This window comes from Chionomys nivalis, chromosome 14, assembly GCF_950005125.1.
Source record: "Chionomys nivalis chromosome 14, mChiNiv1.1, whole genome shotgun sequence".
In the NCBI taxonomy this organism is placed as follows: Eukaryota; Metazoa; Chordata; class Mammalia; order Rodentia; family Cricetidae; genus Chionomys; species Chionomys nivalis.
This window is the reverse complement of record NC_080099.1, coordinates 56,225,289-56,253,082: the sequence shown is the minus strand read 5'-3', so window position 1 is coordinate 56,253,082 and position 27,794 is coordinate 56,225,289. Positions and strand designations below refer to the sequence as shown.

General features: G+C 39.0%; 2 protein-coding genes across 5 annotated transcripts in view; one reads left to right on the top strand and one right to left on the bottom strand.

Moving 5' to 3' along the window:
- The window catches only part of Tpgs2 (tubulin polyglutamylase complex subunit 2), a 59,702-nt gene extending 52,617 nt beyond the window's left edge, over positions 1-7,085 (bottom strand). Inside the window, exon 1 of the mRNA XM_057788714.1 lies at positions 6,737-7,085. Coding sequence (XP_057644697.1) covers positions 6,737-6,833 — 97 coding nt within the window. The 5' untranslated portion in view covers positions 6,834-7,085. The remainder of the gene's footprint in view (positions 1-6,736) is intronic.
- Positions 7,086-7,214: 129 nt separating this feature from the next.
- The window catches only part of Kiaa1328 (KIAA1328 ortholog), a 265,884-nt gene continuing 245,304 nt past the window's right edge, over positions 7,215-27,794 (top strand). For 2 of the 4 annotated variants that reach the window (XM_057788712.1, XM_057788711.1), the window contains exons 1-4: positions 7,222-7,284; positions 17,284-17,319; positions 18,020-18,156; positions 22,377-22,471. In XM_057788712.1, coding sequence (XP_057644695.1) covers positions 7,230-7,284; positions 17,284-17,319; positions 18,020-18,156; positions 22,377-22,471 — 323 coding nt within the window. In that variant the 5' untranslated portion in view covers positions 7,222-7,229. Of the gene's footprint in view, positions 7,285-7,314; positions 7,592-17,283; positions 17,320-18,019; positions 18,157-22,376; positions 22,472-27,794 lie in introns of those variants that run through there. The other 2 variants (XM_057788713.1, XM_057788710.1) reach the window with 2 other exon arrangements.

Sequence of the window (27,794 nt, the reverse complement as noted above, 5' to 3'; positions counted from 1 at the left end):
AGAAGAGACACCTAAACACCAACCCATCCACAAACCCTTTGATCTACAATGGTGTCCAGCCTGCAAGATATGCTAGGGTAATGGTGGCACAGAGCTTGTAGGAGTAACCAACAAATATCTGATTTGATCTGAGGCCTGTTCCACAAAATAGAACCCATCCTGACACTAGCTGGCAGACCAAGAACCTGAGACTAGATGGTCCGGGGACCTAGGATAAAACCAAATACTTTTATATATTTAGACAATCATTTCTAAAACAAAACAAAACAACCCAAAAACCTTAGCAATAAAATAACTCCTAATTACATTCCGCTATACTCATTAGTCAATGTCTTGCTTAGCAATCATCAGAGAAGCTTCCTCCTACAGCAGATGGGAACAAATACAGAGACCCACAATCAGACATTATACAGAGAGTGAGAGACTTCGGAATACTAAACCCTAAATGGAATGTCCACATCAAATTCCTCCACTCAGAGCTCAGAGAACCCAGCTGAAGAGGAGGAAGAAAGAGTATAAGAGCCAGAAGGGATGAAAGATACCAAGAAAATAAAGCCTTCTAAATTACTATGATTAAAGTTCACAGGAACTCAGAGACTGAGGCAGTATGCACAGAACCTGCAAACGTTCACACCAGGTCTTCTGTGTATATATTGTGGCTCCCAGTTTAGTGTTTTTATAGGACTCTTGAGTGTGTGAACAATTGGTGTCTGATTCTTGTGTCTTCTCTTGGGCTCTTTCCTTCTGTTTGTTAGTCTTGTCCAATTATGATGTGATAGTTTTATTTTATCTTATATATTTTAGTTGTATGTTATTATACCTTAGAAGCCTGTTTGTTTTCTAATGAAAGACAGAAAAGGAGTGGATCTGTATCAGATGGAGGTGGGGAAGAACTGAGAGGAGTGGAGAAAGGAGAAACTATAATCAGGACACATTACGTAAGAAAAAAAATCTATTTCCAATTAAACAATATTTCCTAATGTATGATTATACATTTTTTACATCCATTCATTAGCTGGATATTTCAGTTGTTTTAAATTTACATTACTACCAATAATATTCAGAACAATTCTGGAAACAAATATTTGTTGTAAATGATTTTCTTTCTCATGGATAAATAAAGAGAAGTATAATCAACTTCATATGAAAAAACAAAAAACCCAGGATAGCCAAAACAATCCTGTACAATAAAGTAACTTCTGGAGGCATCACCATCCCTGACATCAAGCTCTATTATAGAGCAATAGTAATGAAAACATCTAGGTATTGGCATAAAATCAGACAGGTTGACAATGGAATCGAATCAAAGACCCAGATATTAACCCACACGCCTATGAACATCTGATTTTTGACAAAGAAGCTAAAATTATACAATGGAAAAAAGAAAGAATTTTCAACAAATGGTGCTGGCATAACTAGATGTCAACATGCAGAAGAATGAAAATAAATCTATATCTATCCCAATACACGAAACAAATGGATTAAAGACTTCAATACAAATCACACTGAACCTGACAGAAGAGAAAGTAGAAAGTAGCCTTCAATGCATGGGCACAGGAAACCATTTCCTAAATATAACACCAGTAGCACAGACACTGAGAACAAAAATAAATAAATGGGACCTCCTGAAACTGAGAAGTTTCTGTAAAGCAAAGGACACAGTCAATAAGACAAAAAAAGCAGCCTACTAAATGGGAAAAGATCCTCATCAATCCCACATCAGACAGAGGACTGATCTCCAAAATATATAAAAACTCAAGGAATTAGACATCAAAATTCTGAATAATCCAGTTAAAAAATGGTGTACAGATCTAAACAGAAGAATCTCAAGTGGCAGAAAGACACTTAAGGAAATATTCAACATCCTTAGCCATCAGGGAAATGCAAATCAAAACAACTCTGAGATACCACCTTACATCAGAATGGCTAAGATCAAAAACACCAATGATAGCTTATGCTGGCGCGGATGTGGAGTAAGGGGAATACTCAGCCATTGCTGGTGGGAATGCAAACTTGTATAATCACTTTGGAAATCAGTATGGTGGTTTCTCAGAAAACTGGGAATCAACCTACCTCAGGACCCAGCAATACCACTCTTGGGCATATACCCAAAGGATGCTCAATCATACTACAAGGACATTTGTTCAACTATGTTCATAGCGATATTATTCTTAATAGCCAGAACTCTCAAACAACCTAGATGCCCCTCAACTGAAGAATGGATAAAGAAAACGTGGCACATTTACACAATGGAGTACTACTCAGCAGTATAAAACAACGACATCTTGAAATTTGCATGCAAATGAATGGAACTAGAAAAAAAAAATTCTGAGTGAGGTAACCCAGACCCAGAAAGATGAACATGGTATGTACTCACTCATAAGTGGATACTAGCTTTAAAGAAAAGGATAAGGAACCATAGTCCATGACCTTAGAGAAGCTAAGTAACAAGATGAACCCTAAGAGAAACATATATAGATCCCCCTGGGAAGGCGAAATAGAGAAGATCTCCTCACATGGGAGTGGGGCGAGAAGGGAGGGTTAAAGAGGAAGGAGAGGAGGGGAAAAAGGGAGGGGAGAAGAGAACTTGATGGAAAGGGATAGTTGAGATGGGGGAAGGACAGAGGAGAGCAAGGAAAGAGATATCTTGATTGAGAGAGCCATTATGGGGCTAGCAAGAAACCTGGCACTAGAGAAAAAACAAGCATGACTCCAGCTAACACCCTAAGCAATAGTGAAGAGGGTGCCTGAATTGTCCTTGTCCTGAGTCAAATCGAAAACTATCTTAAATGTCACTATAGAACCTTCATCAAGCAACTGATGGAAACAGTGGCAGAGACCCACAAGGGAGAACTGGGCTGAGCTTCCAAAATCCAGTAGAAGAGTGGGAGGGTGAGAATATGAGTAAAGAGGTGAAGACCATGATGGGGACACCCACTAACAGCTTACCTGAGCTAATGGGAGCTCACTAACTCCGGCTGAACAGGGAAGGAACCAACAAAGGACCAAACTAGGCCCTCTGAATGTGGGTGGCAGTTGTATGGCTGGGGCAGACTGAGGGGTCATTGGCAGTGGCGCCTGGATTTATCCCTACTGCTTGTACTATTTTTTGGAACCCATTCTCTTTGGAATGGACACCTTGCTCAGCCTAGATATAGTAGGGAGGGCCTTGGTCCTTCCTCAAAGCAATGTGCCTTATCCTCTCTGAGGAGTAGATGGGGGATGTGGGGGGGGGGTGTAGGGGGAATGTGGAGGGGATGTGGAAGGAATAGGAGGAAGGAAGGGAACTGGGATTGTATATAAAATGAAAAAAGATAGTTTGTTTTGGTTTTTGAAAAAAGTAAAATAAAATAAAACCAAAAAAAAAAAAAATAAAGCTTAAACATGACAGCTAGTTTTCGAGTTTCAATACCATTGATCTGTATTTTTTTCTTTATGCCAGTATCCTTTTAAAAACTATCACTATAATTTTGTAATAAATTATCTTCAATGTAGTAACTATATGTTACATAAAATTTATCCTTTTATCACATGTAAGTGTAGAGATCAGCATGTAACATGAAGGGAGCCTGCTTGTTGGGGTTTTTGTCCCCCCACCTGATATCCCACAACTGTTTAGCCCCAAAGAAAATCACACATAGGTCTCCATAAATTATAAGCTGATTGGCCCATTAGTTCTAGCCTCTCACTGGCTAACTCTCACATCTTGATTAAACCCATTTTTCTGATCTATGTTAGCCATGTGGCTCAGTACCTTTTTTCAGTGGGGCAGATCACATCCTGCTGCTTTGGTGGTCTGGGCAGGAGTGGGAGGAATCAACTTCCTTCTTTTTAGGATTTTCCTGTTCTCATTATATCATTTTTACTTTCTGTCTGTTTTTTCCGCCTATATTTCCTGTCTGGCCAATCAGCGTTTATTTATAACATGATTGACAGAATACAGACAATTCTCCCACACCACTTCCCCCTTTAAAAAAAAAGGGGGGAGGGAAGAAAACCGACATTTTAATAAATACAATTATCCCGCACCATCAGCATAATTATTCACATTGTTTATAATCATTAGTATTACTATCTCTCAAACTTTTAGTCATCTTCAATATCAATATAGCAAATTTTCAGAGAGAAAGAGAAAATAATGTGCAAGAGGAACTTTGTTCTTCTGTTCCAAGACTGTTTGGTTATTCCTAGTCTCTTATATTTAGATATTAACTTTTGCATAATTTGTTTGCTTCTGCAATGGAGGCGGTTGAGATTTGATAGCAACCGCAGTTCCTAAATTTGCTGATCGACCTGGGGGAAAAGCTAGTCTTCTATAACGATGACAATTCTTCTCAATCATTTTGTTTATTTACTATTTCAGTGCAAAAGTCATGGACTTCTTTGTTTACATCTTTCTAGTTTATTCCTTTGGTAAGATTGTAAACAGCTGCTTTTCTGACTTCATTTTTGTATTGCCTTTTGCTACGTGTGTGTGCACATGTGTGAATTCCTTAGGGTTAATACGTAAGGGCATATCATTCACAAACAGAGTTATCTTTACATCTCCCCTTAAAATTTATTTTTATTTACTGACCAAAATCTCCAGTACAATGCTGAGTAGAAATGCTAAGATTGAAAAGATCAAGCATAGAGCCAGGCGGTGGTGGCACACGCCTTTAATCCCAGCACTTGGGAGGCAGAGGCAGGAGGATCTCTGGGAGTTCGAGGCCAGCCTGGGCTACAAAGGGAGTTCCAGGACAGGCTCCAAAGCTAGAGAAACCCTGTCTCGAAAAACGAAAAAAAAAAAAAAAAGAAAGAAAAGAAAAGATCAAGCATAGTACACCAAGATTGCAATCCTTTACAAGGCCTTTTTGTACGCTTGGCTCTTGGACGGCATCTGAGAAGCTGGATTTCTATGAGATTTGTTCCCATCATTGTTAAAGGAACCTGGCTCACTATCTCCAAATTGTTAATGCAGCTAAAGTGTGTTGAATAAAAGCTTTTCTTTTTGGGAGACTGGAACTTGGTACATACTAGAAAAAGGATGTCCAAATCAATAACTGCCAGTAAATTTTGGACTCTACAGTTTAAGAGCGCTCTCCACATGTCAGACACACTGTTATAAACATGTTGCTAGGGAAATGAAGTATGTCCTGTGTGGTTTCAGTTAGAGAACTCTTGAAAACTTCCACAGGGGTTCCTTATCCTCCATACCTATACTTTTTTCTTTGTTGATTTTGCTTTATCTCTCTCTGCTGGAACAAACTGAGCCTAGTGCATTAGCAAACCTGAACCAGTTTTGCTAAACTTTGAGCATATTTTGTTGTTGTTCTTGATCTTAAGAGTAAAGCAGGTAGTCTGTCAACATGATGTTAGCTATGGGATTTTTCACAGATGCACTTTATCAAGACGATAAAATTCTCTATTTAATTCTTTTTTTTTTTTTTTGGTTTTAGTTTGAGGGGGAAAAAAAATCTCATTAGTAGCACAGCCTGACTTTATGATCAACATTATACTCCTTTCCCAGCGACGGGATTGAAAAGGAGTGTCAATATTACTGGAATAGTCCATTTATAAGTTTTTTTTTTCAGTCAAAGGGTGCTGGATTTTTTCAAGTGCCATTTTGGCAGTCAATGAAGATGTAGGTGTTGCCCTTTATTCTACTAACATTCTATTACATTAGTTTTTACATGTTAAACACATCTCACATTCCTACGGTAAATCAGGCCTGGTCTCAGATTTATATTATAAACAATGGCTAAATAAACACATAATTAAACACAGTGCTAAGAGTTGCTGCTAAAATGAAAAAGGGGGGGGAGTAAGAGTAAAATTTATCAGAAATAATACTAATTTGATTAGAAATCTTAATGATGAAAGGGAGACAATTCCAGGCGGAAGGCCGGGCTAACTGCAAACGGAGGTAACTAGGAACAAGTTTAGTGTCTTTAAAGCCTCAACAGCAGATCCCACGATGGTCAAAGCAGTGAAGAAGATGGAAACAGATCACACAGGGGCCTTGTGGGTCACCGTAGAGAGAAATGTCAATTCCTTTCCAGTTGTGAGGAAAGCATCTCCAGCACACTTTTTTCAACCGGCTTAGGCAGCTTTACCCTGACCCCTCCCTTTATCTCAGAAAATCTAGAATCATCTCTGGGAAACGATTCTCCGCGACCCAGAAAGGCCAGGTACCTCTCAGTCTCTGCTACCTCCGATTAATCAGGGAAACATTACTGATTCGCTCTGGGCGGCTAGGAAGTGACTGTGTGTGTTTGTCTGACACCCTCACTTTGCGGTGGTTAGTTCACCAATGTCCAACCGAAAGAACAACTCTCAACTCCTTCAGCGTGGTCAGCTCCTCTCCAGGGCTCGGTGCTCTGCAGGGAAGCGCTGGCCAGCGGTTGCTCTGGGACACGGGCAGCACCATGACCTCAGTGCACCCTGCGACCACCAGCAGGGCTTGCATTTCGGGGCTACGACCCGGGCTGAGGAAGCCTCCAGGGAGACAACTGTCCCTAGCCCCCATCCCCAGAGGCCGGGTGCCCCTGTCTCTGCTCCCCCTTGCAGGTGTGAGGCTACCCTCCCGAACTCTCTGCACACACTTAGTGACCCGGTCACACACCCCCTTTTCTCCTCCTCCTCTGCGGAATTCGCGACAGCGATGACCCCTGCAATCAGGTCCAGCTCCCTGCAGCGCACCCAGCCCCAGCCCTTCGTCCTCGTCCTTCCCCAGCCATTGTCCTTGTCCACTCACCTAGGATGCGAGTGATGCCCAGGGTCAGCTTCTCCAGGTGCGGCTTGCTGCCGGCTTGCAGTGGGGGCGGCGTCTCCTCCATGGCACGCGTCCCCATTCCGCGCGCGGCGCCGGCCACAGTGACCGGGGCCGCCGCGGAGAGCCGGCCGGCCGGCTGACGTGCCCGACCCCGCCTCAGCTCTGCGGCCGTCGGGCTCACGGCATGCCGGGAGTTGTAGTTTTCGGCGCCTGACGGCTCGGCGAGGAGAGGATGGGTGGCCCGGGCGACCCTGGCAGCAGCAGTTCCGCCGGGCGCTCGTTCCCGCGACCCTGGCCCGGGCCTCAGCTCACATCTCCGCGACCCCGCCTCGCCTCGACCGGGAGCTTCTCCCCTCGCCAGGGCCGGAGGCGCAAGCGAGGGCGGGCCTCTGCGCCGAGCGGCCAATGGGGACTGAGCCTGGAGGCTGGGGCGTGGCGGCCCCGGCGCGACGCCTCGAGTGGCGGTTGTTTCAAGATGGCGGGTGCGGCGGGCCCCTCCCTGCCGGGCTCGGCGTTCTGGAGCCGCGACTGTATCCTTTGCCCCGCTGCTAGGGGGCGCCGCGCCGTCCGGGGTGGCGAGGGTGGGGGCGCGAGGCTTTCCTGGGCCAGAGAAGTGCGGCGCGCACGCCGGGCCAGGGACGGGCCTTTCCGCTCCGAGCTGGGTGTCCCCGCGCCTGCCTGGCGACGAGGTGTCGCTAGGTGGGAATTCTGGCTCGTGAGAAATCCGTCCTCCTTGGCTGTGGGTTCCGCAAAGATGGCCTTTAATGGGAACGCCTCAGGCAGGACTGGAGAAGCTCCTTTGCCAACCCTTGCCGGGAAATCACTGGCTGATGGAGGGTGCGAATGAGTTTGTGTGGTAGGGAAGGCAAGTGGGGGTGGACACACTTTGCTGGGTGGGCGGGGTGTCTTTTTCTCTTGATTTGGAATTAGCCTTAGTGTGCGCCACTGGGAGCAAATCAGATGATTTTGCTTGATTCTTGGAATAAGAAAGGCCCTTTAGTGATGCTGTGTTTACTCCTGCGTCTTTAAGAGAGGTGTAGGTTTCATCGGGGCTGGATCGCTGCTGCTAGTTAGGGAATGCATTAGAAGTGCCTGGAAGCAGTGTTGACTTACTAGATTCCTTGTTGGAAATTGAAGTTTGAGGATTGTTTTTGCTCAGGAAACTGGAGCTTTCTAGTCGCCCAGTAGTTAGAATCCCCGGTTCAATGACTGATGAGATTTCCAGGAGTTCATTTCTAGGATTAGATTAGCTCTTGCATCCTAAGCGTTTGCCTTGGTTATGTACTTCCTTGCTGGAGGGACATTAGTGGGGTGATCATGTAATCAGTGTTCCTGAGTGCCCGAAAAGAGGCCAGTTGGCTTGCTAGGTGTGGCAATGGCATTGTTTTAGGCGTTACTGTTACCATTGGCAGAATCATTCTGAACATTCTATTCGACATAGCTCGCAGTGAAACTTAGAAAATTGTATTACCAGTTTCCTTTATTGAGTTACTTGGGTTAGAGTTTCGTGCGCAGGCAGGAATGCATTTGCCATCTGAGCTGCCAAGGGTTTAGTGCTGTGCACTGACTAAACAAAATTACTGCTTGTCTCTGATAGGTGGGCGAGGAACAAATAAAATTACCTCAAGTAATGTAAAAGAAATCATACCGGTATACTTTCAAAGCAATTTTTCCATTTATTAGAGTTGAAAAGCAAATATGTGTATCAGGACCGCTGTGCTGAATTAGGAACTCAGGAAACTGGGACCAGGCTTGTCCTTAGGAAACATAAAGAGTTATTTCCTTATAACAGCTAATGTTATTTTTCTGATATACAATAGAGGAGATGACAGTCTGTTTCACTGAGACTAGAATGAGCAGTGTGTGGTCCAAACCTTTGCTTTTGTTGTTAGCTGCCTTGTACTCATTTGTGCAGTCATAACACTCATCATTTGTTATAGAGGTAATAACATACTCCCTACCTTTTACATTTCCTCATGAGATGAATAGTTAATGTAAAACATTCAGATCTATCCACTAATGATGAGAAATTGAAGTTGTATGGGAAAGTGTGATGGTAACTGGGTCCTATAGAAATTCAGATATAAGAAAGGAATTGCAGAGTTATTGGTATTGCTTTTTTCCTTAGCCTATTCCATCTAATAATCAATTAACACTCAGCTTCTGATATTTTCATTCTAAATTTCCAAAGGCCTACAGCTGTGTTAAATGTACATTGTTGCTATTTGCTGAAAATGTAATGATAAATATGAACCATTAGGTCTTTGGATCTCGATTTCTTCCTGACACATTGATGATTATTCCCCAGACCCCTCCAGAGTAAAATCCCACTAGGATAAAGTCAAATGGTTTGCACCTATGATCTGGTATTCTTTGTGCTTTACTGAATAAAAGATTCTCAGTGCTTCACTTAAATGAGTAAATAAATGCAATTGAGAGATTTCTCAATCCTGGAAGTTTTCATCATGAGAGAGCAGATAATTAGTGATTGATCATCACTTTCAAAAAAGTTGTTTGTATCTACTGCATATTATGATTCAGTGGTGCTATTTGACACAAGGTATTGGCATCTAATGTGAGGATGTGACATTGCAGTTGTGAGTTAAATCTTCTGGTAAAACACAGGTTTTTTGGTTGTGAATTTTACTCTTGCACACCAGGCTGTCCTCAAACTCACAGAGATCCTCCTGTCTCTGCCTCCCAAGTACTGGGATTAAAGAGTATGCCACCACCACCCAGCTGATTGTGGATTTCTTTACTGTAAATGGAGACTGTTCTTTCGTTCCTGGCCGTCTAGACCCAAATAATCACACAGAAACTATATTAATTACAACACTGCTTGGCCAATCACTTAGGCATATTCCTGGCTAACTCTTACATCAAGTTAACCCGTGTCTATTAATCTGTATATCACCACCAGGCTGTGACTTACCTATATGGTTTTAGCATTCTGGCATCTGTCTCCTTTGGCAGCTACATGGTGCTACTTTCTTTCTATATTGCTGTTCAGATTTCCCATCTGGCTTTACTCTGCTAAGCCATTGACCAAAAAAGCTTTATTCATTAGCCAATAAAAGCAGCACATATACAGAAGGACATTCCACATCATCTTCTCTTTTCTAATTAAAAGGAAGGTTTTAACTTTAACATAGTAAAATTACATATAGCAAAACTATTATCAAGCAACAATTGTAGTTACAGTATTTCTTTATGAATCTAAAGTTTCATATCTAATTTATCTTTTATTATAACTAAGGAAAACTATAACCATAACTATATGTCTTCAACCCTTCTTAAACCCCAGAAGGATATAATATTACCTAAGTAAACAGGAAGTTCATTGTAAGCAACTTCCAAAGTTCTAGAAATGACAGAGACATCTTGATACCTTGATAGTCACCCAAAGTTCTGTGAAGTTGGGAAATCTATCTTCAGCCTACAGGCCATAGTATCTGGCAAACTTGTCGATGAAGCAGGAAATTTGAAAGACTGTTTCACCTATATTGGTAGTTTGTCAGTCACTTTCTCCTCTGTCCTGCAAAATGGCAGACTCTTTCATGAAGCAGGAACCCTAAATGACTGTCATACCTTTAGGCAAGTTCAGCAGTCATTTCTGTGGGTCCTGCATGTCCAGTTCATACAGCATAACATCAAGCAGTCCAGCAAGAGCAGTTTCTTACCCAAATGTCTAGCAAAGTCCATAAGGAAACTCTTCGATGTTCATCTTTCTCTTGAAGTAATTGATGCTGCCAGAAGCAGACATGTCTCACTGTTGAGAAAAGTCTTAAGTTCTTAAAACATTTTAAATGCCATATTCTGTAGGTCTTTGAAGTGTTGAAGATTACCTATCTAATTTAAATATATCTCTATATATCTAGAAAACCTAACTAACTTGACTACAAGTTTGACTATTATAAATCACCATCATTAATCTTTATTTCTTAACTATACATTTTTAAATGAGTTTCACAAACACAATACTTTAAATGAGCAGAAATACACACACTATAATAAATCGACCTTAAATCTGTGTCAATAAACCAAGATCCATACCAATGCTAAATATTCAACTTTATATCGTATCCCCCCCTGCTTTTTTAAGAAAGAGATTGACTGTGAGTACTTAGCCATTTATAATAAACCCCCTTTAAATGAAAACAAACATTTACAAATAATCATTTTGTGAATTTGGGCATTGATTTCTCAAAACTGCTTCCTGCTGTTTGTTGGGCAAAGTGCTTTTATGGTTCATAGAGACCTTTTGGGGGTATTGTTCTATAAAACCACATAAGCCTGGAAGGAATCCACAGGTTCTCATGTTCTGTGGAAACAAAAGCAGAACCTCTTTTCCAAAGCAACATATCCTTAGACCCAAATTTTGAAGTCAAGATACCTTTATGTTGATTTAACTTAACAGCCCCCAGAATCAAATGTCTCTCTGCAGTCAAAAATGTAAATAAAATGCAATAATATACATAAATATACATAATCCAGACTCTGTGTGTTTTCCATCTTTACATGACTTATTTTGTTTTACTCTATTACCTTTTAATATTTAATTATCATTACTTCTTTAATCTATGACTTTCTGTACTCTTTCTTCTCTCTCATAAGCCCATGTACATTAACCTACACTGTAACCCATTTAGGAGTCTCTTTTTTTGTCTGAATCTGTCTTTATTGCATAGCTGCAATAATTTTCTGACCATAAGTACCTTCCTTTTTTTTTTTTAAGTGCTTGTTGGGCATGGCTAGGACCAATTCCATGGCCTTGTCTGTTGGCTCTTCCCAGTCCAACATTATGGAGGCATGCTTATCACCCCAGCTTCAGGGACACAGTAGGTCTTTGTGACCATTAAGCAATTTGTAGCATGCTGCTCACAAACCCAATTTAAGTGCAGGACCTCCCGAAAGCCAATCCATGGCTTACAGCCCAAACCAGGAAGCCGGCTCTTAAAGGAGCCTCACAGTTTTTTTTCTTCTTTCTTTCTTTTTTTTTTTTTTTTTTGCTAATGCTGAGCTAGGAAGATTTCTTTCAATGGAACCATGCCTTTGCTTGTTACCAGCAAACAGAGCCTATCTGGAAAAAAAATTGCAACTACCAAGAGGCTGCAATTGATTCCCATTTTTGGGATTCATGCCTCAGGCGGTGGGTGCCATTTTGTAAACAGAGACTGCTCTTTCATTCCTGGCCATTCAGACCCAAAAAATCACACAGAAACTATATTAATTATAACATGTTTGGACAATTGCATATTCCTGGCTAACTCTTTTTTTCTTAAATTAACCCATTTCTATTAATCTGTGCATCACCACTAGACTGTGACCTACCTGTATGGTTTTGGCATTCTGACATCTGTCTCTTTCAGCAGCTATGTGGCATCTCTCTGACTCTGCCACTTTCTCTCTATATCTCTGTTCACATTTACCACCTGGCTTTACTCTGCTAAGCCATTGGCTGAAACAGCTTTATCCGTTAGCGAATAAAAGCAATACAGACACAGAAGGACATCGCCTAGTAATCCACATAGTTCATAGTAGTGTTAGAAGTGGATACTCTTTCTTCAGTATCTAAATTCAATTACTAATGTGCTCTTGCTGGATTAACAGACTTAATAACAATATAAATAAAGTAAACTACAAAGGAGTGGCCCAAAACATTGCAGTAATTATCATCTCTGTCATTGAATTTTCAAATAAAAATAGTTTGAGACTTTACATTAACTTAAGCCTAATTGATCTCAAAACCTTTGTAGTAAAAAATAATTACATATACCTGTGTTGGTGGCAAATGATATATTATTCAAAGCATTAGAGAACAGTAAGCAATACTTAGCTTATTTATTTTATTTTTTAAAAATGTATTTATTATATATACAGTGTTCTGTCTGTCTGTATGCTTGCTGGCCAGAAGAGGGCACCAGATCTCATTACAGATGGCTGTGAGCCACCATGTGGTTGCTGGGGATTGAACTCAGGACCTCTGGAAGAGCAGCCAGTACTCTTAACCTCTGAGCCATTTTTCCAGCCCTACTTAGCTTATTTATTTCACATACTTATTCCTCTATACCACTTCTGCCTTGGCTTCCAATGACTACTTTCCTTCTGGGGATATAGGTAGATTGTTATCATCATCAAGAATATTTTGTAGCTTGAAGAAATTCTTGTTTAATTACTTCTAACTAACAAAATATATAAATAATCTGGCATGCAGTTTCAATATATATTTGGTATACCCTTTGTCTGTTTGATCTTTCTAAACAGTATAGCTTTGTTGGGAGAGTTTATATAAGTTAAATATTTGAGTTCTTAATGAGACAATAGGTTGTTTTATGTTATTGGAAGAGACAACTTCCAATGCTATTTTTAAAAATGTTGAAATTAATATTTAGAGTTGTTGGACTCATGCCTCAAAAATAAGTATCAATTTTATTCCTTTTAGATGGCTTACTAAATACTAGGTATTCTTTTTGTTTGCAAATGCATACAAAATTGAATATGCAGCATGACAATCATCTTTTTGGTGTTAACATTTTAAAGAGATGAGATAAGGCTATGAATAAATGAAATGCATGATCTACTAATAGTAGATCCTTCAGAAAAAAATAAGTAGGAAAAGGCCAAGGATGAGCAGAGGAATCACAGTTGGAGAGAATTGTTCAGTTTAAGCCCCTATGTGGTTAGGCAATGAAGGCCTCAGCCAAAAAGTGATATATGGCCAAAGGCCTAAAGATAATGAGTAAGTATGAAGGCTTGGAGGAAAAGCTGTGTAGTCAAACCATACGTACACCAGCTCTAACATAGGAGCTTTTGTAGTCATTAACAGATTCATGGATGCTAGGAGTGAATGGTAAGTGTATCAAGAAATGAGGAGAGAGATAGGGTGGAGGGATCAGTTCTTGAGCATTGTAGACCTTGTACATACTTGGATGTTTATTCTAAATAGGAACAACACAAAGTTTTAAAATGTTTATTCTGACCTCTGTTTAAAAAGTAGAATGTTGCCAGGCAGTGTTGGCTCACATCTTTAATCTCAGCACTCAGGAGGAAGAGGCAGGTGGATCTCTGTGAGTTCAAGGTCAGCCAGAGTGGTCTACAAAGTAAGTTCCAGGACAGGTAGGACTATTTCACAAAGAAACCCTGTCTTGAAAAAAACAAAACAGAGCAAAACAAAACACACACAAAAAAACATCATCAACAACAAAAAAGTAAAATGTTGATGAGTTCTGATTGGAAATGAGAGAGCAATTTGGAGGCAATGGCTATAATCCTGGTGAGAGAAATGGTGATTTAGATTTATGTGCCATTGTTTTGCAGAAGTTGTTGGGCTGTAGGTATATGTTAAAGGTTAAGACAACAGAATTTCCCAAATGTGAGATGGGAAATAAAAGTCAAGAATAACTCCACATTTTGGGCAGCTAGGAGTATGGGAAAGCTGATGGGGTGGCCTTTGAGATGTAAGTAAGAGTTTCAATAGTGGACTTAACTGAATCTGGTATCTTTTATGTATCTGTCAGTGTTAAATTTAGCAGATATGCTTGATTTAAAAATTAATTTGGTAGAAATCAACTTACTTATAGTACTTAAAGATAGGAGAATCAAGATCATCAGTAAAATAAGGGAAGAAAAAGCCCTCTAAATTAGAGGCCCTGGGATCTTCAAAGTGATGAGGAATGGTTAGTCTAGGAGGAGTTGAAGGAAAGGAGCAGGAATTGTTAGGAAAGCAGAGGAATTTCTGAGTGTGGTGTCTCACATTCAAATTTTAAGGAGTAGTCATTTATATCAAATGCTACTGATAGATCAAATCCAAAGAAGCTTATGAATTAATTGATAAGTTTACCAATATGGGTTTTAGTTTAGCTTTATTGGATTGGTAGAATCAAAGCTTGATTGAATAGGTTCATGACTAATTAGGAGGGAGGACTTGGAGACTGTGGGTGTCTCTTCTGAGGAGTTTGGCTGTGAAGGGGCATGCAGTGCGGTAGTTGGAGGGGATGCAGGGTTAAGGAGTTTATTTTCCTTTTTTTAAAAAATTAAAAGAGTAGTACATCTTTAGATACTAATAGGAATACTTAATAGAAAAAAATATGGTAGTTTAAACAGAAGGAGGATCAAAAACATCAGCAGCAATATCCTTGGGAGAAAAGGGAAAAAGTAATTGTGTGTATGTGTGTGTGTGTGTGTGTGTGTGTAAGGGCTCCATTGCCTTTAGATCAGTGCATGAACACTTCTTCTGTAGCAGGAAGGGAAAATTGGGAAGGTCTTTACAGTTTGTACTCTTCAGGACATAGGGAACACTATTAGCTGAGAGTAAGAATGGTAGAAGTGTCAGGATTGAAGGAGGAGAGAGGGGGAATGCTTGTTTGAGCTTCTGAAACTGAGTAGGCTCCCAATTCTAGACTCAGGTTTTTGTCTTCCAGTTGTGAGCAGGCTTTTTGTGAATGATGTAGAAATTATAATGTGTTTTCCAGGACATCTTTGGAGAACACCCTGCATCTATCTTGCTCTATGGAGCAAGTTTTGTAACATTGTCTTGAATTTTTCCCCCTATTTTTGTTTTTGTCAAGTACATTTCAAACATCACACATTTATCAAGTGCCCACTGTATATAAAGTCTGTGTTAATCTTAGAGTATATAAAGTAAAAAAAAAAAAAAAGATGATTTCTGTTGCTCAGGAGACCATACCATTTCATTTCATAGAGCTATTTGAGATTGGTTATGGTGAAGTCAAAGTTCAAAGTTGGCTTCTTTGGAATAGTAGTAATTCTAGTTCTCTAATACTGTCAGACCTATCCACATTGCTTGATGAAATTGAAAATTTATGAGTGTTTATTATTCAGTGAACATCTTTTTGTAGGTATTTCTATATTTGAGACAAGGTTTCATATAGTGGAGGCTGGCTTTGATCTCTTAATCTTCTGCCTTCTTCATCACCACCTAGCCAGTCAACCCAAATCTCAGAGTTGTGATAGCACGTGTACTTGTGCTGCAGAAGAAACCACCCAGTAGCTCAGGCGGTGGGTGGCATCTGAGAGTTCCTGCTTTTCTGTTACTGTGGATGATAGAACTTAGGGCCTTGCTCATGCCAGGTAAGCCTTCTACAGTCCCAGTCCTCACCCAGCTCACATCCCCACCCTCTCCTCCTTGGAGACAGGGTCTTAATTCAGACTGTTCTTAAACTCATTTTGTAGTCCAGGCAGGTCTTGGTCTCTACCTGCTTAGCCTCCCTAGTAGCTGGAGTTATAGGCTTGCATCACCAAACCTATTATATTGTTAGGCAATTCTGATAGTGTTCCCTGGAAAAAGATTCCCTTGCTAGGATTGATGCTGACCTAAAATATGTATCTATTTACTTTATTATTAAATTATAATTTTATACATATACAGCGTGTATTTTGGTGCTTCTCCCATTTCCATCTCACTTCTCCTGCCCCCAACTCCTCCTCCCTATAAAATATATTTCCCCTGTTCAGTAGATTGGGTTCTTTTAGTAGCCCATAGAGCTTAATCTGGACCTTCTGTATGAACCTGACTTTGGAACTAACCTTCATGTTGACCTTATAGATTTGTTATGGAACCCGCTATATCATTTTTTCACACAACTGTGGTTAATAACTGTGGTGTCTGGAAATCTTTAAAAACATTTTATAAACTAAAAAATTTGAAATTTCCTATATAGTTTGGATGGAAAATTGTTTATATGCTTCTTGCCTGGAATGTCATCAAATTGTAGGTTTATATAGGTGTATCTGGATTTAGGCAGAGTTCCTAATAGGATCCTCTAGAAAGAAAGCTTTTTTGTGATGTTTCTTTTTCTCTAGCAAATGTATATATTTATAAACATATACATATATACATATATGTATATACACATCTGTAGCAAATATATGTGCATATACATTTGCATGCACATGAAAATATATACTCATACAATATATATACATATTTGCAACAGAAAACAGACTATCAGAAGAAAAGTTTATATATGTATATATACACATATATATTTGCTATAGACCTTTTGAAATTCAAAATAGTTCTTTTTTTTGTTCTAAAATTTTTCCCATGTCTTCTATAGTAGGGCTTCTTGGGACATTTCCCAAATGTATTACAGAAGAATAAATACTGCCTTTGTGTTTGCATGATTGATTTGCCCTGAAACATTGTGTGATCTTCAAAGCTAATGCCTGTCTTGGAATTATTTATTCTTTCTGCCTAAAATAACTGTCAGTTCCTCCATGGTGCTTAACTCCCTTTTTCATAAAAGGAAAACAACATAATAGCAAAACATATATCCCAAAAGTATCCTATTTGGGAATAGGTGTGAAGGAAAGATGCATGAACCATGGCTTCCAGTGTCGGTTATGACTATATAAAGTTGATCTTTTACGAAATACTCGTTATTTTTCTAGTTTTCTTTTTAAGTAAGTTATAACTTCTCAGTTCAAAATAGATGAAGATTTATTACAGATATGCATGGATATTTCATGATGTTTTAAAGTATTTTCCTTCATGTTCTCCTCCCTAGTTTCTGATGAAGAACAATCAGTAGTTTATGTTCCAGGTATGACATCTACATTAAAGTTCTTGAAACTTCCCTTGTTTCTTAATTGTTAGGAGAAAATTAAATATTGGGACAACAACCTTGTATGTACAATTGGATATGGAACAATTCATTTCTATATAATTAAAAAACAAATTTAAAAAACAAATGTTTGTGAATATTTGACTATAACTTCTTAAGATTTGAAATATTGGTTCTTCTTAGGATCTGGCTGGGCAAGTCAGCATTTATGGTTTATACAATGTGTCATTTATTAAAGAAAAGAGATTCTTTTTGAAAATTTACATCTCATATCTCAAAAGAAAATATGAAAAGTTGATCCAGATTAAATACAAATATTTATGCTTACTGATTGTTCAGTTGGATGAGTAAACAAGCAGAATCATTGAAGGTACTCAGTGTAAAAACCATCTAGTTCCTTGATGTCCCGTGTCATCTCAGTATGTTGTAACTTATTGCTTTTAATGTAATCAAAAAATCCTTCCAGTACCTAACTGCATTACCGAATTTTCTATAAGTAACCTTTTTGTGATTGTGTGCACACAAGCACACACACACGTGCGCTTTAAATTGAAATTTATAAATTTTTTCTCATCAGGTCCCATAAAGTACATGATACCAAGAGAGGGTTAATGGGGAATGTGGGGAAGCTGAAAAGATTAAGATCAAATCTGAAGTCTTGTTTAATGAACATTCTTAGGAATATCCACAGAAGGAAATACAAGATCAAGACTCAAGTTGATAAATCCAAAAGTTGATGTTAAAGTTAAGGCTTCCAGAGTGACTGATGCTTCCATGGAGTCTTTAAAAGGTGCTGGAGATTCGGTAGCTGAACAGGTCAGTAATCTTTTTTATATTTGTTTCTCTCTCTCTCTCTCTCTCTCTCTCTCTCTCTCTCTCTCTCTGTGTGTGTGTGTGTGTGTACGTACACGTGTGCATGAGTTGGGGTGGGTGGTAGTGGTGGGTGTGAACATGTGTACATATGTGTGTGCATGTGTGGAAACCAAAGTTAGGTATCCTCCTCATCCTCTACCCCTCTAACACTCTACTTTGTTGGTTTTTTGGGGGTGGAGTGGGGTGAGGTGGGGTGGGATGGGCTTGTCTTTGTTTTTAACACAGGTCTCTTACTGAACCCAGAGCTTGCCCTGGTCAGTCTCCATCCTTTACAGCCCCCTCTAGTTGCAAAGTTACAGGCAAGTGCTACTCTGTCCTCATTTGAACTCAGATGCTCATGCTTGAGATACAGGCACTTTACTGACTAAGCTGTCTCCTGAGCTTGTTGGTTTTTATACATAATGCTCAATAAGACACAAAGACCTTTAAAAGATGGCCTGTAGAAGACACAAACCTTTTGTGGCCCTTGATAGTGCTAAGTATCATCATAAAATATCTGGACTTCTTGAGAGTTTTGCTCTAAAATGTGTAATAGATGTGCTCTAAGTCTTAGCTAAGAAAATGTATTGTCTTACTGTGTCTCAAAAGGTTTAAATTTTCCATATTCCTCTTTTCTGGCATTCATGAGTAAGTCAAATTCACTATTTTTATGGTTAGGTATTGTTTATGTTTTTATTTCTCAAAATTTATTAGTTGATGGATGATACTTTCATATTAGAATGAAGCTTATATTAGGAAAATCAGTCTGCATTTTTATGACTTTGACTTAGAAAATAATGTCATTAAAATTTTTTAGAGTTTGTTTTGTTCTGTATTTTAGAATAACAAAACTAAACATTTTTGCTTTGTTTTGTTTTGAACCAGTGTCTCAAATATATGAATTAGGCTTTGAATTTGTTGTGTAACTGAGTCTGACCTTGCGCTCATTATGTCCTTGCCTCTGTCCCCCCAAATACTGGGATCGCAGTAAAACTCCAGATGTATCACAGATTTATTTTATGTGTGTGAGTGTTTTGCCTGCACATATGTTTGACTAGTGCCAAAGGAGCCCAGAAGAGGACATGGGATCCATTGGAACTGGAGTTACAGATGGTTGTGAGTCATCCTGTGTGTGGCGGGTCTTCTGCAAGAACACCAAGCATTCTTAACCATTGACCCATCTCTCCAGCTCATCTTTCTTTATTATTTTATTTTTTTGTCATCTTTTTTGCATATACATGTGTTGTGCCTATCCATGTATTCATATTTGTGTGTATGAAGGCCTGAACTTGACATCAAGTTTCTTCCTCAGTTCCTCTCTACTTTGTTTTTGAGGCAGGATGTTATGTTGAACCCAGATATAACCAAATGTGGCTAATCTAGCTAGCCAGTTTTCTCAGGGGATCCTCTGTCTTTGCTTCCCAACTGCTGGGAATAGAGGTGGCCACCATTGCCTGCCTAGTTTTATGTGACTTGGGGGCTCCTGACTTTTACAGTGCTAACATTCTTTGTCCACTGAACTACTTCCCCTGCCAACAGTTCTGGCTTTTTATAGGCCATTGACTGGTTTTGCCCTTTTCATTGTCTTCATAATGGTATCTGCACATTCCTTTGGCATATGTCTTTTTCCGTTTGTTTTAACTGCTGCATTTCAAATGAAATTCACTTTATTGTAATGCTATAACTATTGTTAAATTTTCTTTCCTCAATCAAAGTTTGACATTAGTGTTTGTAATCTCAGGTTCATGGGCGGAACACAAGAGCTAGTTCCAGGATAGGCTCTAAAGCCACAGAGAAACCCTGTCTCAAAAAAACCAAAAAAAAAAAAAAAAAAAAAAGAGAGAATCTTCCTTCTTATGGTGTGTGACATTTTCTGGGGGGAAACTGATCAATCTGCTATCTATCCTAGATAAGACAAGGACAACAGACTCAGTCTAGCTTGGTGAATCAGTGAGTTTACTGGGATGACTTGCAAGAGCATGCAAAATTCCAAGGCAGCTACATCACCAAAATGTACCCCACTATGGGTGACAACTCAGAACAGTTATGCCCTGGAGGTCTCTCCTCAACTTGTAGGCAGCAACTCTCTCCTCAGGTACTGTGTCCTGCTCTTAGAATTTGGGGAGCAGTAGGACTTTGTGAGGTGCACTTTCTGAGCCTTGCAAGACTTAAACTTCTTCAGTCCCTCAAAAATAGGGCTTAATTTTGAAGGAGGCAGCTATACAACAGCTTGTTCTATAAATACATTTTTTTTAACCCCTGGGTAGGCTTATGTTTTGAGGTATTGTCTATGACTGCTTTTGTAGAGTCACAGAGTAGCTATAGTGACTATTGCCCCCCAAAGCCCAAAATAGCCCAAACATTTATGGTCAGACTAGTTGGAGAAAGTGTTTTACAACTCCTAATGTCATGCAAACATTTTTGGTATGTATTACTAATGATTGTCTGGCAGTGAACAGGATTTGGTGGTGAACAATGCGTCTTTTCAGATGGCTTTAGGAATAGAAATGGTGCATTGCCGTGTTTCTGCTGTTAGTTGATGCTGGTATGAGCACTGCAGCGCACCCAGAAAGGCATAAATGAAAGCCATTAGCTAGTTACGCTTCTTTCAGCTGTCTTATTGTTTCATTTGAATAGTTTCCTATTTTATTCTGTAGCTGTGTTTAAACACTCTGACCAAAAGCAACGTGGGGAAGAAATGGTTTATTTAGCACACACTTCCAGGTCATAGTCCAAAAAAAGGGAAAACAGAACAGGAAGTTAAGCAGGAACTTCAAGCAGAGTCTATAGAGGAATACCACTTACTGACTTGGCTCTTTGACTTACAGACCAAAATAATCCATCTCAATTATGCAACTTTACCCCTGTGGCATGAAAATAATCTTAAGGACTCTGTAAATGATTTACTTAGTGTTTTTATGTTGTTTTTAAAATAAATTTTCATTTACAAACATATATAGTAAGCTAATTTTGTCTTTCAGGTGTAGTTTTCAGAACTCTGTCCTACATAAAGCAATGTATTTTTATTTTTCAGCAATGTTTGGTTTTATATGTTTGGAACTTTATATAAACACCCATACAGTATCTATTATAGAATTACGTGTTTTGCTTTTCACTCTATTCGTGAGAATTCTTGATGCTGTATATGGAACTTTTAAACTTCTCTTACTGATGTAAAGTTTCTTTTACTAACATGTCACCACTTGTTCAATCATTTTAACCAAGAAACTTAACTGGAGAGATGGCCAGCGTTTCAGAGCATTGGCTGCTATTTCAGAGGTCCCAGTTTCAAATCTCAGTAACCACATGGTGAATAACGACTACCTGTAACTGTGTATAGCACCAAGAATTCTGTGTTGACTAGGGTTCTCCAGTGACTCCTTGAATTTCATGGGTTTAAAGACCCCTCTGAAGTTGTTACAGTACTGGAGAAAACCCACTCTACTACAAAAAACACAGTAGCATTGTTGTATGGAGGATTGCTTGTTGGTTCCCAGCTGCCCAGCCACAAAATAACCATTCAGAAAACCATATTATTTGCAATACTGTTTGGCCAATAGCTTAAGCATATTTCTGGATAAAATCATATACTAAACTAACCCATTTCTGTTATTATGTAATAATGGCTGTGACTTACCTGCTAAAGTTTTCAGCATCTGTCTCAGGCAGAGGACCCATGGCTTCTCCCTAACTCCATCCTCCTCCTCCCATTCTATAGGCCAAGCCATTTTTTAATTCATTAACCAATAAAAGAAACATATAGACAGAAGGACCTCCCACATCATGTTTAAGACCGCAGCCCATCTTTGCACCCCATTCTGTTATGTAGCTGTTATAACCTTGGCCAATCTGGATACTCTTAAAGAACTGAAACAATGCCTGCCTAATTGCACTGCTATGAAAATAATATGGAGTAACAGGTAAAAAGTACTTATCACATTCTTAGCATTTGATAAACACTAGAGGTAAATTCCAAGTCTTCTTAGATCTGTCCCTTTTGAATTCTGATTTTTTAAAGATCTACAACTATTGTCTCCTAGAATGCCTTCATGTCTTAAAACAGTCTTGACTACAGTGTCAGATATTCTCAGTGTCTTCTAATGTCACCCGAGCATTCTTTCTCAAAAAGTACTTAACAATTGTTTTTAGTAAAAAAAAAATTAACAAGAAGTGTTTTATTCTAGAATTTCTGCAAGGAAGGAATGAAGAGTGCATCACTGAAAGATTTATGTCTTGAAGACAAAAGACGCATTGCCAACTTAATTAAAGAACTGGCCAGGTGAGACAAAACCTTATATTAGATGCATCTATAGATGAGACAGCTCATTTTAAGAGTAGAGTATTGCTAATACATTTGATGTCTATGGTGTTTTGAATAAGATCATAGATTCAAATGCTTGGTCACCAGGGAGTGATATTGTTTGAAGGGATTAGGAGGTGTGGCCTTGTTGGAGAAAGAGTGTCACTGGAGCTGGTCTGGAGGCTGTCTCTTCTCCTCCTGCCTGCAGATCTGGATGTAGAACTCTCAGGTCCTTCTCTAGTACCATGTCTGCCCATGTGTTGTCAGCTGAGAATGGACTATACCTCTGAAACTATAAGCAAGCCCCAGTAATTAAATGCTTTCCTTTTTAAGAGATCCTGTGGTCATGGTTCTTTTCATAGCAGTAGAGCACTGACTAAGACAATGTGTCATTGTTGCCATTTGTCTTATGGAAATAGACTTTAAAAAAAAGATTTTGTATTGCCCAGACAGTCACCTTCAAGTGATTACTCCCAATGACCTAACACCTCACAAAGGCCTCACATTATAAAATTACCGCCACTTCCTACTAGTAACGTAAGTTGGGGACCACATCTTTAACATATGGAACTTTGGACAAAGAATCTTACAACCATTGTGTTATTGTAGGGGAGATTCACTGGAATTATTCAATGTACCTTTGCTCCGAAATTATCACCACTACAGTAAGGTACATCTAAGGAGTGTGTCTCCATCCTATATTGCATGATACTCTAATGGCTACATTATATTTCCCAAAGTGGTTTTATCTTCATTATCACATTAGAATTCTTATTGAAGAATGAGTTTTTCCTTGCCCTATTTATGTCAGTACTTAATTTCTTATTAGTATCAGACTTGATAAACTTTGAATTTTATTATAATATAGAATTCTAGGAATCACAGAAATAAATGAAGTAGAAAGGTGATCTTTTTATTTCTTAAAAAAGAATAACTTTTTATTTTAAGATGACTGTAGATTTTATTGGAGTTGTTATAAATATGTAGAGAATTTATCCACCCTTTACCCAGTGTCCAGGGATGGTAATATTTTGATTAACCACAGTACAGTATTACAACTAGAAAACTGACATTCACAGAATTTGTCTCTTACGTACTACCAGTCTTCATTGTAAATTTATCCACAATCACTATAGTCAAAATTCTAAATAGTTCTGTTGTAAGGATTGTTTTGTTTTGTTTTGAGTTTTGAGGTGGTGGGAATTGACTAGGGCCTTGTACACATAGGGAAGTGCTGTACCACTTTAATTGCTCTTAAAAATCTTGGCTTATGTGCATGTGTATGTAGGTATACTTGGAAGGTGGAAAAGAATGTTGGGTTCCCTCGACCTGCAGTCACAGGTGGTTGTTCTTGATGAATGTCCAAGAGGGCTTTAAAAACACCTGTAATTTTAACTCTTTTAGTTTGCAGTGAGGACCTCTTTTTCTTTGTTTTGTTTTCTTGGTGTCTTTCGTTAGTCCTTTTGGATGTAACATTTCATCCAAATTTTGTTGTTACTCCTTTACTGAAGACAAACTTGCCTCAGCTTGCTAGAACTGGTTAAGACACAAGCTATTCAGCCCACCAGTCCTTCTCTGTATACCTTCTTTTCCCTGTTTATTCACAGATCAGTCCCCGCTACTCTCTGCCTTTGTTTTCCTGTCTCCCCTCTGGTTTTCTTCAAGTTGGCCTTTTCTTTCTATTTGAATGTTCTCTTTCCTCCGCGTGGGCCTTGACTTCATGCCAGAGCATCCCTCGGTGTATGTATCCTCTTAATTCACCACACACTCTGTCACTGTATAATACCTTATGCCTTCTGGATGATAACTTTGTTCCTTTTACCTGGGTTTTGATACCCCATACAGGGCTGCTCACTGAGTGTTTGTCCTTCTTAGCTTTTTACAGTTTGATAACCTGTTTAAGATTAATTTGATATCAATACTGTGTTGATTCCTCATTGGCTATGTTCGTCAGCAACTGCCTCCAAATACTGCATAGATCTCCCATCATGCTTGGGATCTGAGTCTCCATGCTACACCACCACTATCTCCTAGTTCATTTCACCTTACTTAGGTCCTATTATAGCATATGTGACTGGCTTTCTCCCCACAATGCTCTTCTTACCTGCCTGAGTCTCTACCTCCTAATAGACTTCTGCATAGATACTCTTTTACACATCCCTGGGTTCTGGTCCCCTGCTCTGAGCAACTCCTCTGTGCAGATGTCATCATTATATTCAGATTCTGATTATCCCCAATCCTGCTCAGTATTCAAGAAGAAAATACAAAGTAAAATGAAGAGAGAGGAAATGAAAGCTCAAATTTCATTCTGAAGAGAAAGAAAAATTGTGTTCTTTATTAAAAAAAGATGTTTAAATGTAGTTGCTTATTTATGAGAAAAATTTGCTTTACAAATCGCATCATATAAAATAATACAAAATTGTTGTAAAAGGAGCAGTGGACCGCTTCCCGCCGCCCGGCTAGCTTTACCTGAAATAATTACATGGAAACTATATTCATTTAAACACTGCCTGGCCCATTAGTTATAACCTCTTAGTGGCTAACTCTCACATATTAGTTTAACCCATCTCCATTAATGTGTATTGCCACTTGACTATGGCTTACTAGCATGAGTCTAATCAGTGTCCGTCTTAGAGAGGAGAGCCATGGTGTCTGCCTGACTCTGCTCTTCTTCCCAGAATTCTGTTCTGTCTACTCCACCCACCTAAGGGCTGACCTATCAAAAGGCCAAGGCAGCTTCTTTATTCAACCAATGAAAACAACACATAGAAAGAAGATCTTCCTACACCACAAAATCTGCTGCTTTTGTGCTTAGCTTGCCATGTCTAATATATCATTTTTAAAATGAATAGACTCAATTTTGATTAAATAGAAAATAATGCTGAAGTCTTAATAGGAAATCGTTAGGCTGTAGTTTTAAAAGTTATGTTAATTCATATCTTTTTAGAAAAAAAATAGCCATAAGAGATTGCTTGTACCTTGTATAAGGTCAAATCAAATGGAGAAAAGTGCCAAAAGTATTAAGAAAATGACATATTTCTGTGACATATTTAAATACACCTACTTAAGCTTCGGCTTGGATGCAGAGCTATTGGTATTGTTTAAGGAGCCACATCACTGAGATTGGTTGGCAGCTACACTGGCCTTCAGCAGAATGTGTTCAGAGGGATCTAGCATTCAGTAGCTCTCAGCAAGCCTACAGAACAAGCAGTGTCATTTGTTTGTCCTTTTTTCAGTTGTAGATTAATATATAAATACATAATGTTTACTTATTTTTCAAATATTACTTTTGAGCCGGGCGGTGGTGGCGCACGCCTTTAATCCCAGCACTTGGGAGGCAGAGGCAGGCGGATCTCTGTGAGTTCAAGACCAGCCTGGTCTACAGAGCTAGTTCCAGGACAGGCTCCAAAACCACAGAGAAACCCTGTCTTGAAAAACCAAAAAAAAAAAAAAAAAAAAAAATTATTACTTTTGATGCTAAAGCATCTTTATAAGAACTATTCCCAAGCCCTGCATCTCTCCCTTTTTTGAAATATGGTCTTGAGTTTGGTAATGTGATGTTGGAAAACATATTTGTATCTTGGACAGGCCCTCATACAGGCTCTTTATGTGAACCTCCTGTTTAATATCTGTACTGATGCTATGGAACAAGGGCTCAGAAAGACACCTCTCAGGTCCACAGAAAAATAAAATCTCAATATTCAGGAGGTCCCATTTGTTCAATGTTGCCCTTAATGTCTGTGCTGCTGGGGTTATACATAGGAAGCGATCTCCTGTGCCCATATGTTGTAGAGTACTTCCCACTTTCTCTTCTATAAGGTTCAGTGTGTTCAGATTGATATTGAGGTCTTTGATCCATTTGGACTTGAGTTGTGTACATGGTGATAGATATGGATCTATTTTCATTCTTCTACAGGTTGACATCCAATTGTGCCAGCACCATTTGTTGAAGATGCTTTCTTTCTTCCATTATATACTTTTAGCTCCTTTATCGAAAATCAGGTGTTCATATGATTGAGGGTTAAAATCTGGGTCTTCTTTTCGATTTCATTAGTCGACTTCTCTGTTTTTATGCCAGTACCAAGCTGTTTTCAATACTGTAGCTCTGTAATAGAGTTTGAAGTCAGGGATGGTAATGCCTTCAGAAGTTCCTTTATTGTATAAGATTGTTTTGGCTATCCTGGGTTTTTGTTTTTCCATATAAAGTTGATTATTGTCTTCTCAAGATCTGTGAAGAATTTTGATGGAACCTTGATGGGGATTGCATTGACTCTCTGAACATGGCAGACAATGAGGGCTGAGGAGAAACCAAGGACAATTGCAATGGGTTTTGCTCCTACTGCATGTACTGGCTTTGTGGGAGCCTAACCAGTTTGGATGCTCACCTTACTAGACCTGGATGGAAGGGGGAGGACCTTGGACTTCCCACAGGGCAGGGAACCCTGACAGCTCTTTGGACTGGAGAGGGAAGGGGAGAGGAGTGGGGGGAGGGGGAGGGGAAATGGAAGGCTGGGAGGAGGCGGAATTTTTTTTCAATAAAAAAATAAATAAATAAAAATCTCAATATTCAAGAAAATTGGATTAACTTAGAATGTATAATAGTAAACAAAGTCAGCTAACCTTAGAAAAAGAAAATCTACATATTCTCCTCATATGTAGATTCCAGCCTATAATATGTACATATGTGCAAATGTAACTGTGGATCTTGTATATAGTTAGAAAGCAGAAAGAAAGGAAGAGATATTCGGTGATGAGAAAGGACAGAGAAATAAGATAATTAATAGAGGTAATGAATCAAATGGACTTAACGAACATCTATAGAACATTCCACCCAAATAGGAAAGAATATACCTTTTTCTCGGCATCTCACAGAACCTTTTTGAAAATTAATCACATACTCGGTAACAAAGCAAGCTTCCACAGATACAAAAAAATATTAGTAACCACCTGTGTCTTACCCGATCACCATGAAATAAAGTTAGAATTTAACAATAATTCTACCCCCAGAAAGCCTACAAATTCATGGAAGCTTAACAGTCAACTACGGAACCACTCCTGGGTCAGGAAAGAAATAAAGAAAGAAATTAAATTCTTCCTTAAATTCAACAAAAATAAAGACACAACGTACCCAAACCTATGGGACACTATGAAAGTGGTGCTAAGAGGAAAGTTCATAGCTCTTAATGCCCACATTAAAAAAACAGAGAAAGCTCACATTGCAGACTTAACAACACAGCTGACAGCTCTAGAAAAAAAAAGAAGCAGACTCACCCAGGAGGAGTAGAAGACTGGAAATAATCAA